Below are 16,805 nucleotides of genomic sequence, written 5' to 3' on the forward strand. Positions count from 1 at the left end.
TATGCTGCTTTTTATAACTTTACACATGTACATATGTATTATGACATGTGTATTTTGCATATTATCATGAGAAACAGATTGTAGTTAATAGGATCCAGGTGTAAAATACGAAAGATAATTAAAAAAGAAATAAGTAAAAATAGATCTTATTGATCTTAACTTTATGTTTTATTATGATTAGTATATACTTTTCTTCACGAACCTTTCGCGAGGACTAAGAATAACCCAACATACGCTGGACGTCGGTTATTTTATAACATTGAATTACCTATTTTAAATAATTTATACTTTCACAATTTTTCCTCCATACAATACTATACAATGCACAAATTAATGCATAATAAATATATATGTGTATATGTATATATATATATATATATATATATACACACACACACACACACACACATCATATAATATATGTATATAATATAAAATACGTATAATTATAACAAAATTTGATGCAGATATTAAATAACGAGGAAGAAAAACTTAAAAAGTACAAAGGATGTAACAAAACCATCATTTAATCACTTTTCTTATTACCACTTGAACAAAGACATTTGCTATGTTCGTCGTTTAAGCGGTCATACTCCTTGGTAAGAGATTCAGCTTGTGATTTTATAGCTTCTTTATCTTTCTTTTCTTTTGTAAGCTGATGTTCCAATTCTTGATTTTTCGTTTGCAGCTCCTTAACTTGATTCTTCCACTCTGTTATTTCTTCATCATGAGCTTCATTTGAGTCATTTTGTGCGATCTCTCCGATTGTTTTTTGCGACAATAAATGTTTTGCTGTTGTAGTAGCAGATTCAGCCTGACGCATAGCTGCTTCATTTTGTGCCAACAGAGTGGCTTGAGTAGAAATTAAAATCACAAGTCGATGTATAACAAGACTTAAAAACAGTGCGAAACCGGCTATATAAAAATTTCGTTCAGCTCTGAATAATCTCATATTGCCTATGTAAAGTAATAGTGGAATAGAAATTAGCTCTCCAAATAGATAAAATACCATAAATATGTCACTAGAAATATGTATACACACCTTGCATTTCGGCATTCAAATGATATTCTTTATGTTCGGTAACTGTAGAATATTTTCGCATTTCTCTAATGGCATCCAATAGAAACAAAACCAATATTCCAAGTAAAAATAAGAAGTAAACTGATGCTTGACTACTTAAACTTTTTAGAAATTTGGATTTAAAAAGCTTCTGCCATCTTTTAGGTGAAATAATTGGTAATACTAATAATAAAACTACTACAATTTCAAAATAAAGAAATCCAGCAATTAAAGTCCAGTGCAGGCTCATGTTTATTTGTTATTGTAATGGATTTACACATCTGAAATATCATATAGAAAAATTATTATTTTCATTAATAATAATACATATATACATACATACATACATACATGCATGCATGCATACATGCATACATACACACATACATACGTACGTACATACATATATACATAAAAGAACAACTTACTAAAATTAATGGCAATAAAGTATTAAATTCAAACTAACTATTCATCGTCTGCATTAACAATTTGAATAAATATAACCAAGTAGAAACATAAACAAACTAGAAAATATATAATAATATTGGTCTCGTACTAACATGTAATAGGAATTAGATAAAAATTATTAGATTAGTTATTTATGATCTAGAAATTTGTTTAACTGAAATGAAACTTTAATTGATTGACGTCGATCAAATTCTATCTGCACATATAACTACAAATGTTTATCATCGGATATTATGCAAAATAGAAATTACAAAATTAAGTTTTAAATTGTCTCAAGTACCGAGAAGAAATAAATACATATTATCTATTTAAAATATTTTCTATGTCTTTAGAATGCGTATTAAACATACTACAGACGACGCAAATAATATAAAAACAGTTACCTTAATACCTTTAAAAATCTAAACTAACCTGTTAATTAACTGCTATCAACTATATGATGATTCATTCATCATCAGGATTGCCAATATTCTAAACTTAATAATTTATTTGCACGAAGTCAAAAGTATTTCGATATTGAATAATAAAGCAATATATTATATATCGTATTTAGATCCGTAACAAGTAAAATAATTCATCTTTACCTTACTCTACTTTACTTAATTTCTTGCTAAAACGTTTCCAATTGGCAAGTGATACTAACAATCTTAATGTTTATATTATTAATTGGGAAAAGTTGCTTATTTTGCACTAATTATAATGCGCTAAATATAGAAAATTGGCCAGTATTTGATTATTTCGTTATAATTAATTAATTAATTAAACTAAAAGCTATATGATTTTATTCAAAACATTAGTCACTAAAAATACATACCAGTATGTAACAAGTGATTGGTATCTCCACGTATGGTATAAAAATAAATGGTACAAAGTGCGAAGTATGCATATGTATGTATTGTGAATACAGTTTTCAAAGTAAATTAAAAGATAATCATAAATTTATACAAGCCGTTCCACCTAATTCTGTCATCCTTGTTTACTCTCTTATTTGTAATGGTACAAAAAAAGATGTTTGGGCAGGAAGTTATTATATTTCAGGGGCGAAATTAGGCTATGAGAATAAAAAGTAAGTCATCTCCTAGAAAAGATTTATGGAAATGAGTTTAGATATGAAGAAATTTTAGCCAGGCAAAATGTTAGGACGAAAGATGTAATTATAATGATACGACTATGTATATACGTGCCTTTGATTTTCTCGCTTTTTGATAGAAATTAATTAGAAGAGTATAAAAACAGAAACGCGAAACAATATACATAAACAATAAATAAAGAGTACTGATACAAACTTACAATAACGAAAATTATCACTTAACGAATAATTTTTTTCAAATCATTTCGAATTATATGAGATATATACGTAACACGTTAATGTGATTCTCGGGATTACATATCTATATTTAGTATCTTATTTCCAACTGCCATTTCCTTCTCCTGTTTTTAATCAATCTTGTTTTCATTGGTGATATTTCTATATTATTTAAATGTGATATTTCATAATAGGAATATTACTTATTCTTATTAGTATTATAAAAATAAGTGTACAAAGTCTGAATATATATATATATATATATATATATATATATATATATATATATATACATATATTACATAATTTTTTTTCAAATAATTTATTTTTCGAAATTTTTTTTATTAAATAACATTACATTTGGCTACTAATAATTCAATATTAAGATATATTAACAACGTGCTGCAATCACACGCGCACGACGCTGATCTACGCAATTAGAAAACTCTTCGACTAAGGTAGAACACTTCAGAATTTCTTTAGGATGATCCTGATAACATTTGAACACTTTCTCAGAACTATTTTTGCATGGTTGGACAGTATCATGAATATTTACCCCTTTTTTACCTACAAAAAGAGATAATAAAAGGTAAATTATCAATTTGCAGTATAAACAATTTATAAACAATATAGCGTTTAAAGAATGCTATTTATGTCTGTATCTGTTTATATGATATATATATTTAACTTAAAAATAATATATTATATAAGTAAATGATATGTATTCTGTACGCAGTGTGCATGTATGAGTATATGTGTACAAATTGTACAAAGCAATAAATATTTTAAATATATAAATCTTCTAAAAGCTTAAAAAAGAATAATCATGCGTACAATTATTAATAATTATTCACGAATATAGGCAAAACATTAAGAGTGGTCAACACAAAACTAATTGAATTATGAACATCGTACGGAGTATTCATATTTTACAAAAGAAAGTGGCAAATTTATATATACCATCAATATATAATTGTTCCGCTGCTTTTTTATATTCTGCGTTAATGATTTCATTAATTTCTGAATGTTTTTGTTCCAATTTCTGCAAACGTTGTTGCCAATAATTATCCTGTTTACGAAATTCTTGTTCATTCTGTTGCTGTATTTGAAGAGCGGTTAAAGTTAATTGTGGATGATATGTGGGATATCCAGCATTCGCTAGTATATCACCACTTTGAGGTAATTGTTGAGAAACAGTTTTTTTAGAAGACGGCTCCGCTAAAGTAGTAGATCTTACTTCACTTGCCACGTTAATATTTGTTTCAGGCACTTTTTGAGTTAAACGCTCCACAACGGATTCTGATATTTCTATTACACCTATTTCTTCGTTATTGATAGTAAGTTTACGAGTACTTTGTCCAGAACCCATATTGTCTGTTTAAATTTGTTTTTTGATAAACTCACAACAAATTACTTGCAAATCTTATTACCTCTGTCAGTAGAAATGTTTTGTCACCAATAATTGAATAAACTGTATGACTGGTTACCTGAAACACATGTAAGATTAATATAAATAAATAATTCTTTTTAACACTTTTTAAGCATATTAATACAGCGGATTTTTTATGCAAATACAAGTATCATACTAATATTATACGTAATCTGTACTCGCATTTAATTCGCAAACTAATAAAATTGAAAGCAGTATCTCTTAATCAAAATTTCAATTATTACATTTCTTATTGTTAGATGTCAAAAGTTTTGTTATACCAAAATAATATTTTATGAAAAAAGAAACTACATTTTCCACTACATTCTTCTTGTAATTGCTTTTTTTTTTTTCTTTTTTTGTTAATATTTAATCGAATCGCACACATACGTATGTAAGAATTTTTATGTCCCTTTTTTTGTTTTACTAACTGAATGTTAACAGATTTGCGAGTAATGTCAATGCACGTATGACAGCAAATGTGTACGTATCCTTTAGTTTTTACATACTTTAATTTGATTACTGCAATCGATAATATAGCAACTGCTTACAAAACTATTATTATTTATTAATAAGGTTACAAATATACCAAAATCTGGGAACACTGTATCGATTAAAATTAATGGTTTATTTATCACGAATAAGATATAACATTTAACACAACCACTGCAACTATTTATGTGCATATGATAAATACAATTGGATTTAGATGTACATCAAAGATACAGTACCGTTCTATTGTTATTACACTAATATGTTTAAATATACGTTAATCAGGAAAAAAAAATATGTAACATGTAACCTACACACATTGTATATACATACATGTGTACATATGTATATATAGGTACACATATGCATACAATACAAAGTTTTATCGTAAGGGTAAGTTTACAATTCTTTCGCAAATTCGAATTTCGCTTTGTAAAATAGGCATTTACTTAAATTATAAGTAAGAAGCAGATTCTTTTCAAAATATACATATGTTTAAGTGTTTTCATAAATGTATATTCACAAAAATATAATCATTTATTATAAAAACAATTATAGAGATCATAGAGAATTATATAGAATCATTATAGACGAAAAAAAAAAAAAAAAAAAGAAAGAAGTAAAGGGTGAGATATTCTATAAATACATTCTTGTATCCACAAGAGTCGCCTGTGCATTAAGTAACTTGTAGTAATATCAGGAAGCAGAAATTAAAAATTACCTTGCATTTTCTTAAAATCTCTATAATAAAATTTCAGTTTTATTTCATTTAAATGTATAAATTAAAATTCGGGAATAAATATACATAACCTACAAATTTCGCGATTGTTAACAGAGAGCTTTCTGTTAAAAGTAACAACAGGTAACAGTAATAAAGCATACAAACATAATTTCTTTCTAATAAGATTTATCTGATTGATTCCTTATTTTGACACAAGAATACTAACCTTTAATTTCATACTAAAAAGGTAATATCAATATTTCCTGACAATAATCGTTAATTTTTGGAACATTATTTCTTCACTCTTGCCCGTCTCTAACCCTCAGAATTCTCATGCATTGTGCATTGTATTTGAATGTTTGAATGCAGGTAAAATAAGATCTTTTATACTGTTTTTAACATATACATATATTCGTGACGGTAATAGCCTTAGTTTTTAACCCGGACACCTAGCCCGTCAAGGCCATTGTACCTGTAATTTGTGGAATGTTTATATTAAGAATATGAGTTTTTAATTGCCAAATATACGTCACATGTATACAAATATAAATATGACCATATATTTTTAATGGAATCTATGATATCATATAATGGAATGATAATATATATCAGATAATGAAATTATCTGAATGTATAGAAATATATCATTGTATTACGATACATTAAAAAATATATGAATATATATGAATTATCAGCTAAATATTGACAAATCTGATGATAAGTCAAGATACATAAGTACATAGTTACAGAGATATGTAGTAGAATATTTCCTCCCTGCCAAAAGTATAGTAGAAAATCGAGTCGTGAAAAATCAACATGGAAAACAAGAAGATTTACATTCTATAATGTTATGCTATAAATATCTGAAACAGAGACAGAGGCAGAGGCAGAGGCAGAGGCAGAAACAGTCTATTCGTTCTTTATCTATTTCGAAAAAAACGAGGACTTTATTGTCTTCCATATTGATTTTTCACAACCTAATCTTAAAACGATTTTCCCTAGCGAGTGTTTATATGAGCATGATCAACAGGTCAGTTTGTTTTAAATTTATTAAAATAATAGTTTTTAAGCTCTTACTATAATATGTAGTATGTTTAAAAATATAGAAATAGTCTAAACAAATGACATGCGTTGTTGACTATATTTTTATTTTTAACTTTGGTTACACTGTTGTTAATTTTAATTTTTGTCATTGTTATACATAATGCTTAAAGATGTTATTATACGATAATGATTTTTGTTACAGTTGTGATCTAAGGAAAAAAAAAGAAAAAAGAAAAAAAAAAGAGGAGAAAGAAAAAGAAAAAAAGAAAGAAAGAAATATAGAAGGTAAGGATAAGAATTAATATTGTATTAAAATAACGATATGGGCGGAACTTTGATTTAATGGAAACATAATTATTGTCATTTTTCATTACAATAGTTTCCAATGGATAGAATCCAAAAATGTAAGTCTTAACTTTAGGAATCCAGCAATGTAAACGTTACGAGTACGTAACGTTACGAGCGTTCTTAGCGTATTTGACAGTTTACTTTTTGACCAATCACGTTGGCTTTTCTATCCACGATTCGTTCAGTGATTGGAGTCGTTGGCTACAACAGATACACGTGAGCGGCGACCACTTAGACGTGAAAAAGTCAAATATTTTCCTTGAGGTATATGCCCCTAAAATAGTAAAAATTAGAACATGGAATTTGTAAGTGAGTAGTGAATTAGGTTGGAGTTAGTCCAAGATAAGATTTCAGTTGCCTACGTTAATACGTTAATTTACGGTAAAGTTTATCTACAATAGGTGTCAGTGGGCGAAGGTACCCAGCGAAAAAAAAAAACAGAAGGAGAATAAATGATCATTTGTGCGCGTCAATCAGGTGATAGATAAAAGCAGCATGGTATTAAAATAAGCTGTTGATTACGTTAAAAACGCTGAACTTTACATACGTACAACTTTTGAATCGCTGGATTGTTAAAATTAAGATTTGCATTTTCAGGTTTGCTACGCATTGAAAACTATTAGATTGCAATAAGAAAAGGCAGTAATTTTATTTCCGTTATGACAAAGTTTAACTTTATTTTTACTCACAAGGATTTCAGTATTATAATATTTCATATGTTATAGAGGTATCTACATATCTAATTGAAAATGATTTTTATTAAACATTTCTGTTTGTACGAATATAAAATTTTGACATATTTTCTATAAACATCTTTCGGTCATACTATTCAATGGTGTTTTTAAAAAAACGATTAACTGTAAAGATGAATACGCAGCATCTAAATGTTTTGCGATATTTTCAGATATTCACAGAAATTAAAGCAATATTTAATCATGAGTCTTCAGTGGTCTTTAATCGCTGGATTTCTGTATGTCGAGGTCATAATAGTTTTACTATTGGTGTTACCAATAATTTCGCCTACAAGATGGCAGAAGATTTTTAAATCCCAGTTTTTAAAAAGTTTAAGCGATCGAGCATCAATTTATTTCTTAATTTTGCTTGCGATATTAGTCGTTATTTTATTGGATGCTATTAGAGAAATGCGAAAGTATTCAACAGTTGTAGCTGTAGAGAGAGATCATCATCATGTCGATGCCGGATTGCAAGGTGTATATTCATATATTTATCACATACGATATTATATCTATCTTGAATTTAGGATTTGGTTCTGATTCCATTATTATTTTATACAGGTAGTATGAAACTCTTCAGGGCGCAACGTAACTTTCATATATCTGGTTTCTCACTGTTCCTAAGTCTTGTTATACGTCGTCTTGTGATTTTAATCTCTAATCAAGCCGCTCTACTGGCACGAAGTGAGGCAGTTACGCGTCAAGCTGAATCGGCAACTACAACAGCGAAAAATTTGTTATTACAACAAAAAATTAGCGGAGAGATTGTTCAAAACGACTCGAACGAAGCTCATGATAAAGTGACATTAGAATGGAAAGCTCAGATTAGCGAATTACAAATAAAAAATCAAGAATTGGAAAATCAACTTGCGAGAGAAAAGAAAGATAAAGAAGCTATAAAGTCGCAAGCTGAATCCCTTGCCAAGGAATATGATCGGTTAAACGACGAATACAGCAAATGCGTCCAATCAACAAACGATAAAAAAAGTGATTAAATTCCTTTTATTTTCTCCTTATACTCTGTTCTTCTATATAAAAATTGCTTTCGACTGATATCTCATATTATAGAGTTCTGTTGCCCTGTATCTATGTACTGTATAGATAATAAGATAAATAAGAATAAATTATTTAATATATAATTCTATGTTACAAATTTATGTATAATTAATTAACACATTGATATGTGATACAAACGCTTAAATATATTTACTCGTTACTGTATTTTATTGAAAGTATCGTTATAGTAACCATTTTTACATATAGTAGTAATATTTAAGTATGAATGGTTATTTCAACATACTTTATTAAAGTTTTATAATATAGTTTATCAAAATTTTAAATAATAAAATACCAAATGAATACAACTGCTCAATTCTTTTCGTTTTTATTTAACTTTGCTTTTCCTCATTTTCCTTTTTACCTTTTCTGAACATTGAATATTAATCATATTAATATTTATAGAAATTTTCGAACAACATATAAAGGTGAGAATCGAAAGGCCTAATTTGAAAGTTTTAACTGTTTACCGCATTTTATGTACATACATACATATATTTGCGTAAAGAATCCGTGCATAACATATATATATATATATATATATATAGGATGAAAAATAATTTTTGGAATGTTCACCAGGAGTGCTAGTGTTGTTCCTATGTTCTAACCAAAGTCGGATATGTTATACCGTCCGTCTTTATTAACTTATTCATTGTTTATACGGTGAATGAAAAGTTAGGAAGGATGTCTCGGCCGAAAACAGGACCTCAAGATTTACCTCCTAAGGGAGGGTATGCTCCTTTCAATATCAACCGAATTAAGCTACGTAGTTTTCTAACAGGTACAAACTAACCTATAACCTACATGTATTAGTTCATTATCTAATAGATTATTGGAATTTGACTCGGTATTTTTAAAGCACTAACAGACTGGAATTAATCGAAATTAATAAATTTGAATATACAGTTGTTTCTTTAAGTACTTGTGTATTTGAAATATTTCAAAAACGATATGTAAAATTATCAGAAAGTAAAATTAATGGAATTTAGTTAAAATATTAATTTACAAGAGCGAATCATGTGGCAAATGTTATATAAAATTATAATGGTAGAACAAGGTATAATTAATTTTTAGGTCGTATGGGTGTGGGGTTATTTATTGTTACCAATGCCGTGTCAGTTCCATTATACTATAAAAATTGGGTAAGCGAGCGAAAAAGAATGCTCGAAACAAAAAGTCGAGAACTAGCAACGGTGCCGATATTGCTCGCAGAAAGAGATAGAGCGTAAGCATAATTGTCTTATAATGGATATCACGTAATTTACTGTGAAAAAGATATCTTGTATAAGTTATGCTATTTGTTGGTAGAATTTTATAAACGTTAGTAATATAGTTTGTTATTATCCTCATTTGCATTATCTTTATTATGCTATTTTTCTAATACATATTCATTAATTATATGAACGTATCGTGTATATTTTCGAACTTGTTATGTAATTATTCGCAGCGTGATTTTTAAAAGATTTTTGCATTTAAAGGGAGAATAATTGTTTGTCACAGGATGTTAAAACATATGAAACGAATGAGAGAATTAGAAGCTGATGTAATGAAGGATGTCCCAAATTGGGAAGTAGGCACATTTTTTGGAATGCCGATATACGAAAGCGTGCCAGAAGATACCTATATCGAACCAAATTTCGGTGAATGTTACACATATGCAGATCCTTACGAGTTACCAACATTGCAAATATCACATTTGCTAGGGTAAACTTTACATTATGAGGTTATGTATATGTAAGATAGTATGTTGTATTACATTAAATATAATTAATAAAGTTATATTACAAATACACGAGATTGTTGTGTACTTGCCCTGTATACCATGGCGAAAGTTGTTTAGATCGTAATTTTTATCATGCGATTATAGTAGAAACGGAGTAATTATTACGTAGAATTTCGATAAAAATTTCGAAGGTAGTTTGCGAGAAATGAAATATTATTCGGACGATTGCTTCGATCTGTTGCGTAAAAGTTGTAAATCTTTGTACATGCATTTCTTAGAAGAAAAGGGAAGAATGTAGGAAGAGAGCCGAGGCTCTCTAATCCGGTAGATGCAATCATAAAAGATGACAAATTAATCCACTTGATTAGCGTCTTTTTTTTTTTTTTTTTTACAAACGAAAGTTTGTCCGACAATCTGATCATCGACTATACTCGTACGTGCTTCGAATCATACTATACTAAAAATGAACGTATCGTGTAAGTACTCCGATATCGGATACATAGCGGATTAGCAGTGATATATGACCACCGATATAACAGGTACTGCCATCTATCGGATCCGACCGAAATCGCAAGAAACTAACAGGAATATAGAACGTACAAGAAGGTGTATCACAGACGAGTTCCTGTGTTAAACAAGGAGCGCGCCACTGTGCGACAAGGACAGACGTACGACGTCTCTTTCTGATTCATCGAATTTTCGATAATTGTTTCGTTTCTGGCACAAAATTCCGCACATTTAGAATCGAAGAATATAGAGGGGATCGAATTTCGACCGGAATTTGCTTAATCAATGGTTAATTATTCGGTTTTTAATAATTATCCGCGGCGTTCCATAGTCACGCGGAGCCCACGTCGCGAATTTTCACATAATTCTCGTTACACGCAGTTAATTTGCGATCTTGTATGCGCAAAGAATTTAGTAGAGGATGTAAGGAAGCTTCTTCGATTCCTTAGAGATCGAATTAATATGGCGTAAAGTTGGTATTTGTAAAAAGTCGCAGACCAGTATCACGGCAGACGCGACATTTGCTACGATAAATGTCCATAACTAATTAATTAAAGGTAAATTCCGATTGAAATCGGCTACCTTTCGGCTTACCTAACGGTTCTACCTTTGTCTTGCGACGTTGAAAGTCGACGACCTATAGCAGGCAGAAGAGTAATTAAGGAATGATCGTGAAATTAGAGCGAGAAGCACGCCTTTGTCTTTCTTATATTATATTATAGCCTGTCCTTGTCTGACAGGAGTTGAGCAGGAGTACCTGCTCGCACATTCTATACTCCTGTTACTTTTCTGCAGTTGCAGCCGGATCCGATAGATGGCAGAGCACTCGTCTGGTCAGATGCTGGAAGAGAATAGTTGGGTAATTTGTTGGTAAGAAGGGTAGCGTGTGTACGCACGTGCAAAGTAGATAAGTACTGGTGGTAGTTTCGATTCTAGATTCTAGAGTAAAGACTAATTCATTCGTTGTAGTTTTACGATTGCGTAATTTTCTTTGTTAGACCGTCGTCGGCTTTCTTGCTATCGGTGTATCGGTGAACTCGTGCACGGATCTATCTAAAAGGTTCGGAGTTTCGCATTGGCGATGATTATCGTGGTAAATTGTAAGAAAGCTATCGTTGGAAAAATAATTCATTTATTGATAGGAAATAAAATTATATACACTTTGCAGAAAGAGAATTATATTTACAATTATGCGGAGTTGTAGCGCGACGAATTGATTCGCAGATATTTGAACGTAGCAGGTATATATAGAAAAGTAGTTGGAGAACATTTGTACGGTTCTACTCGACTGATTGGTCCGGATCTAGTTGGAAACTGCGCAAACTATCGACCATTGGTTGTATTACATTACGCGGGAAACGCTGGTTCAGGCTGGTTAAGAATGGTGTAGATGGAAAAATAGGTGAAAAAGGGGCCGGTTTCTATGGGTATATCGGATGGGTGGAAAAAGAGAGTGAATGGAGAAGGAAGGTTCGATGGAAATGGACGGTGCTAGAAATACACGTGCTCGGACGAGATTGCGCGAGCGAGATGACGATGGTTCGCATCGGAATCATTGGCAGCTTCACTTTTGTTCTTTTCTATATGGTCAGCGGTTAAGTCGATGCAGAAATTGTCGTAAGCGTACGCGTTTGTCGTGACATTGCGATGCTTCTCCTCGGGAATCGAGGCAAATTTCTCGAGCGTGATATTATTAGGTCGAAGAGAGACGGTGGCTGTTGGCTGGACAACGTCGGCGGTCGGGTCTGTCGCGAGCTTTCTCGAGAATTCGTTTTCTATTTCGTCGAGGCTTCGACCTCTGGTCTCGGGGAGGATGGTGAGGGCGAATGCGGCTCCTAAGCTAGAAGCTACGGCGAACGTCCACATGAAGCACTCGATTCCAACTATCGGTTCCAGATTAGGATACATTTTGATGGTTGCGAACGTTAACATTTGTACGATACTGGTGGTGATGCCTCCTAGAGATCCTCTGAACCTTAGCGGATAGAGTTCGGAGGTCATGACCCATGGCAGAGTGAGAAATCCTATCATAGAGGAGCCTACGTGGCCTCCGATGCATGCCAAGGATACCACCGATGGCAATTTGAACCTGAGAGGAAAATTCGATCGATCGATTCGATTAATTTGCGCGTTTCCCGGCCTGGTTATTATACTATTTACTACTAGCATTTACTATCGTGTTTGATCGTGTTTAATATTATGCCACTATTGGTATATTATCATAATAATATTATGAAATATGCTATTAGGCGAAGGAAAAAGAATAGATTATGGGAGGAATTGCTCATTTTATGGCTCCTATTACACCTGCAAACTAGAGTTACATACGTATCGTAAAAATCGTCATCCACGCGTTAAATTCGACGTGGACTGTGTCGACGATTCGTCGAATTTATGCATGCATTGTCGTGCTGGCCAGGCCAGGCTGGCCAAGCCAGGCTGGTCAAAGCTTTACGGAGACGATTGAAAGGAAGAAGAGAAAGAGGAAGAGAAAAGTCGAGTTAATAACAAGCGGAAAAGATACGAACCTGTAGGAGAGAGCAACGCCTACGGCAGAGATCGCCATTCCTAAGCCACTGACGAAGGTTAGCGCTTTTCTGCCAAAGCTGTTGGCTAGACCAGCGCCGGCTATCGACGCGAACAACCTGATCACACCGATTCCAACGCTCGCGGAATACTCGTTCAGGTCGATACCGATGTCCTCGAGGATGCTGACCGTGTAGAAGAGGATTATATAGATGCCGGACATTTGCTGGAGCGCGAAGAAAGCGCACAGCACGAGGAAAGGCTTCCACACGCTCGGCATGTGAAGAGCTTTCAACAGACTCTCTTTTCCCTCTTCTCTTTTCGCGTTTGCCTCGCAAAGTTCCTCGTACTCTCTGTCGGTGGTTAGGCCAGAGCCTCGTAGCCACAACAAGGATTCCTTCGCTTCCTCGTTTCGTCCTCGAGCGACTAGCCAACTCGGTGTTTCCGGGATCATACTGGCAAATGCAAGAAGAAGAAGAAGAAGAAGAGATAGAGGAAAAATAATAGATGGGAATAAAGGGATAAAATAGTTATTACCGCGTTAGCGCCAGCGAGAGTATAGCAGGTGCTATACTGATGGCAGCGGCATTTTCCCACGTGGTGAACGCTCCCAACGAGTAAATCATCAGGACACCGAGCGAAACTAAAACTGGGCCACAGCTTCCCAGCCAGGCTCTTTGGTTTGGTGCGGCGGCCTGTAATATTTTCTCACCGGTCAAACCTTAATTATCATATTTGGTCGGTATAAGCTGTTAATTATTATGTGATGTAACGAATCAAAGGGAGAAATACCTCGCTGACGTAAAGATATAGGCCGTTTGCCATGCCCATTCCGATTCCACTGACGAATCGGCCCACGTATAACAGAGGCAAGTTTTTCGCTAACGCTATCAACAACCATCCAGCGACATGAGGCAAACTGGCCAACGCGATAGCCGATCTTCTTCCGAACCACTCTGCGCATAGTCCGGCGATTAACGAGCCCAAAGGATTAGAGATGACACCTAGAGCAGCGATCCAAGAGGTCTGATCGGTGTTGGCCGAGTTACTGGCCAACAGTTTCGGCACTAAAATCGCGCTGAATCCTTGACCAAGCCCTACGGATATTTGTCCAGAATGCGCCGCCAGGCCAGCGAATATCTAAAAGTAGCGACACCTTTGAATACCACCTATGAGAATCACCTTGGTCGCGGTGAAAATGCGGCGCGGTGAAAATACGGCGCGGTGAAAATGCGCCGCGGTGAAAAGCACGGTAAACGATCCGTAGTATAGCTAGGATCCGGCATCATCGATCCGGTGTGCCGTTTCGTATCTCGTATCGGTCGGTATCGGTTTCCGCGTTTCGACCAATATCGGGCTTGCGCGTGTCGCGCCCGATTCGACCTAAGAAATGCAATAGGAGATGAATTCCGTTCGCGGTCGTCCCGAACGTCAACGGATTACGCAACGATGCAACGTCGCTCAACTGGCCTCGTGGAAACAAAGCGCGCATCTTCTCCACCGATACGTCGAATCGCGATAATTACCGCAACAAATCGCGATCGTTCGATTGCATTGTCTCGTTACTCGCGTACACTTGTGCAACGCGTGCCGGAGCCCTTTTGCTTTTCTTCCCCCGACACTGTATCTCTCGAGTCGTTCCGTCTCGCCGCTCCTGTTCTTCTGCATGCCATTCTTCCTACGATTCGTCCGATATTCGTACGATATCTCTCGTTGCTGTTCGCTCCTTGCAAATTAACCGCGGATTCGCCGGACGTCGTTCTCCAACTAACGACTGTCATCGAAACACCTTTCCAATCTGCCGCAGTACCATCGAGATTCTATCGAGTATTCATCAGATAACGATAAGACAAAGCGGAACGAACGTGTTTAGGAAGAGAGCTTCCTCCGATAGTTGCAGCGCGAGTCGATCGCCGCATTCGCGATTGCGCAAACCATCTTATCGATCCTTTTTTAAATTATCGAAATTGATTCATCGATCATCGAATCGAACAGAGTTGCAGTTATTTCCTTACCGCTTTCTTCTGACCAGAGCATGCCACCTTCCACCACAGCTTCGCTCGAGTGATCATCGCGTTGCACGAATCTTATCTGTAACAGAGAGAGAGAGAGAGAGAGAGAGAGAGAGAGAGAGAGAGAGGAGGCAACTTTCTTAAAAGAAGCAAGTGAGAAATGTGAAACACGTAAATTCGTAGAAGCCGGAAGCTTCCAACGAGACTATCTTTCGCTCTTTTCGATCGAACAATCGCAGCCGTTTAAAGCCTAAGCGATCGCTCTTATAGCGACGATATGGAACACGATGCGTTTCGATTTTCCATCGCGTCTCTATCGCTTCTCGCGACAGATTCGCCATTTCTCTACTTTTCTCTTTCTCCGCGTTATCACGTTCTCCGATTAAACAAAACGGCGATCCCTCTATCGGATCCTTGCCTATCGATCGTATAAATCTATAAGCTATAGTTTGTATAGTTTGAGCTTTATGTTCGATCCACTATCGGATAATAGATGGTTGTTGCGAATGCCGGTGCTCTTTTTTCCTCGTTTCCCTCGTTCTCGTTTTTCCTAATAATTCACGTAAGAAACTGAAACATCGTGATCCAACGATCGCAGCGGGACGCTTGCACAAAGCACGCGTTATGATCGCTCTCGTGCACATTCGCAATTACGTATAAAGATCGCTGACGTTCAACAGGAAAACCTGCGATGATACCGATTCTACGTGCAAGATTCGCGATAATGCTCGAAAATGATCGCAAGTACGACTGTCGTGTTACGTGAGACGGATGGCGAGTTGCGCGACGGAAGCGGTACGATCGAATCGGATCGAACGGGACGGAATGGAAAATTTTACGGTTCCGACCAGTTTTACAATATTTTTTCTTTCATTCTCTCTTTCTCTCTTTCCGTCTTCCTCGCTGAATTCTCGAAACAAGCGGTCGTTTATTCTTCCAACTGGCGAACATGTTTTCACAAGTGTAACGTGTATAGAACGTGTGCAATGTTGGACAATCGTGACGGTCGAACCGCTGCTTAAATAAATATGCCACTTGTTGTATTTCGTCCAACCTGTCGATGCTTCTATATCGATTTAATCGCGACGCTGGTGCACGCGGACGCAATAAAAACTTATTATCGCCTTTGCACGCTAACAATCTTTCGTTAATGCCTTTTCAAGCGACTTTGACGAACGAGTGGCTGTCGACGCTGTCCCTTCCCGTTAAATACCGATCGATCGTCGTCGTTATCGTTAATTTGTCGCAGAATTGTAAAACGATTCGTTAATGCCAAAAAAAAAAAAAAAAAAAAAAAAAAAGACCATGTGCAAGCGTCGGACGCATTAACGGCGTTAACGTAACCGTCAGCCGTAATACAACCAGCTATCCGCGTACGT

The 16,805-nt window shown here is 34.6% G+C and overlaps 5 protein-coding genes and 1 long non-coding RNA gene across 23 annotated transcripts in view; 3 read left to right on the plus strand and 3 right to left on the minus strand.

Moving 5' to 3' along the window:
* Window positions 1–146: 146 nt before the first annotated feature.
* Window positions 147–2,592, minus strand: LOC100649710 (B-cell receptor-associated protein 31). Of its 2 annotated transcripts, none has more exons than XM_020866437.2 (3): window positions 2,343–2,592; window positions 1,043–1,341; window positions 147–957 (listed from the first exon to the last, which is right to left on the minus strand). In XM_020866437.2, the coding sequence occupies exons 2-3, from the start codon at window positions 1,308–1,310 to the stop codon at window positions 527–529; spliced, it is 699 nt and encodes a 232-aa protein (XP_020722096.1). In that variant the 5' UTR covers window positions 1,311–1,341; window positions 2,343–2,592; the 3' UTR covers window positions 147–526. The 2 variants fall into 2 exon arrangements, with proteins under 2 accessions (XP_020722096.1, XP_003400476.1); XM_003400428.4 differs by lacking the exon at window positions 2,343–2,592 and adding an exon at window positions 1,940–2,090.
* Window positions 2,593–3,155: 563 nt separating this feature from the next.
* On the minus strand, window positions 3,156–6,408 carry LOC100649596 (MICOS complex subunit MIC19). 7 transcript variants are annotated; one of them, XM_048411887.1, is made up of 4 exons: window positions 6,224–6,408; window positions 5,703–5,948; window positions 3,795–4,321; window positions 3,156–3,401 (listed from the first exon to the last, which is right to left on the minus strand). In XM_048411887.1, exons 3-4 carry the CDS (start codon window positions 4,201–4,203, stop codon window positions 3,226–3,228), a joined length of 585 nt encoding a protein of 194 aa, XP_048267844.1. In that variant the 5' UTR covers window positions 4,204–4,321; window positions 5,703–5,948; window positions 6,224–6,408; the 3' UTR covers window positions 3,156–3,225. The 7 variants fall into 7 exon arrangements, with proteins under 7 accessions (XP_048267844.1, XP_020722095.1, XP_012171292.1 ...); XM_020866436.2 differs by lacking the exon at window positions 6,224–6,408 and having other exon boundaries at window positions 5,703–6,049; XM_012315902.3 differs by lacking the exons at window positions 5,703–5,948; window positions 6,224–6,408 and adding an exon at window positions 4,995–5,261.
* Window positions 3,295–3,973, plus strand: LOC125386294. The gene is made up of 2 exons (XR_007226306.1): window positions 3,295–3,423; window positions 3,697–3,973. It is a non-coding gene; the product is annotated as an uncharacterized LOC125386294 (long non-coding RNA).
* Window positions 6,409–6,767: 359 nt separating the features above from the next.
* LOC100649471 (B-cell receptor-associated protein 31) lies at window positions 6,768–8,741 on the plus strand. Of its 6 annotated transcripts, none has more exons than XM_012315914.3 (5): window positions 7,039–7,177; window positions 7,270–7,366; window positions 7,466–7,595; window positions 7,773–8,077; window positions 8,164–8,741. In XM_012315914.3, the coding sequence occupies exons 4-5, from the start codon at window positions 7,804–7,806 to the stop codon at window positions 8,595–8,597; spliced, it is 708 nt and encodes a 235-aa protein (XP_012171304.1). In that variant the 5' UTR covers window positions 7,039–7,177; window positions 7,270–7,366; window positions 7,466–7,595; window positions 7,773–7,803; the 3' UTR covers window positions 8,598–8,741. The 6 variants fall into 6 exon arrangements, with proteins under 6 accessions (XP_012171299.2, XP_012171304.1, XP_012171301.1 ...); XM_012315911.3 differs by having other exon boundaries at window positions 7,270–7,345; XM_048411884.1 differs by having other exon boundaries at window positions 7,048–7,177; window positions 7,256–7,345.
* Window positions 8,742–9,236: 495 nt separating this feature from the next.
* LOC105665640 (NADH dehydrogenase [ubiquinone] 1 alpha subcomplex subunit 13) lies at window positions 9,237–10,448 on the plus strand. Its single transcript, XM_012315900.2, has 3 exons — window positions 9,237–9,439; window positions 9,733–9,883; window positions 10,159–10,448. The coding sequence occupies exons 1-3, from the start codon at window positions 9,343–9,345 to the stop codon at window positions 10,364–10,366; spliced, it is 456 nt and encodes a 151-aa protein (XP_012171290.1). The 5' UTR covers window positions 9,237–9,342; the 3' UTR covers window positions 10,367–10,448.
* A 1,555-nt stretch (window positions 10,449–12,003) lies between these two features.
* LOC100649149 (facilitated trehalose transporter Tret1) overlaps window positions 12,004–16,805 on the minus strand; it is a 35,374-nt gene continuing 30,572 nt past the window's right edge. For 5 of the 6 annotated variants that reach the window (XM_048411879.1, XM_048411878.1, XM_048411877.1 and 2 more), the window contains 5 exons: window positions 15,430–15,505; window positions 14,207–14,554; window positions 13,952–14,109; window positions 13,417–13,869; window positions 12,004–12,977 (listed from right to left, as the gene is read on the minus strand). In XM_048411879.1, the coding sequence (XP_048267836.1) occupies window positions 12,380–12,977; window positions 13,417–13,869; window positions 13,952–14,109; window positions 14,207–14,554; window positions 15,430–15,486 (1,614 nt within the window). In that variant the 5' untranslated portion in view covers window positions 15,487–15,505 and the 3' untranslated portion in view covers window positions 12,004–12,379. Of the gene's footprint in view, window positions 12,978–13,416; window positions 13,870–13,951; window positions 14,110–14,206; window positions 14,555–14,988; window positions 15,354–15,429; window positions 15,506–16,805 lie in introns of those variants that run through there. The other variant, XM_012315897.3, reaches the window with a different exon arrangement.

The sequence above is a fragment of the Bombus terrestris genome, chromosome 14 (genome assembly GCF_910591885.1).
Source record: "Bombus terrestris chromosome 14, iyBomTerr1.2, whole genome shotgun sequence".
NCBI classification, from domain to species: Eukaryota; Metazoa; Arthropoda; class Insecta; order Hymenoptera; family Apidae; genus Bombus; species Bombus terrestris.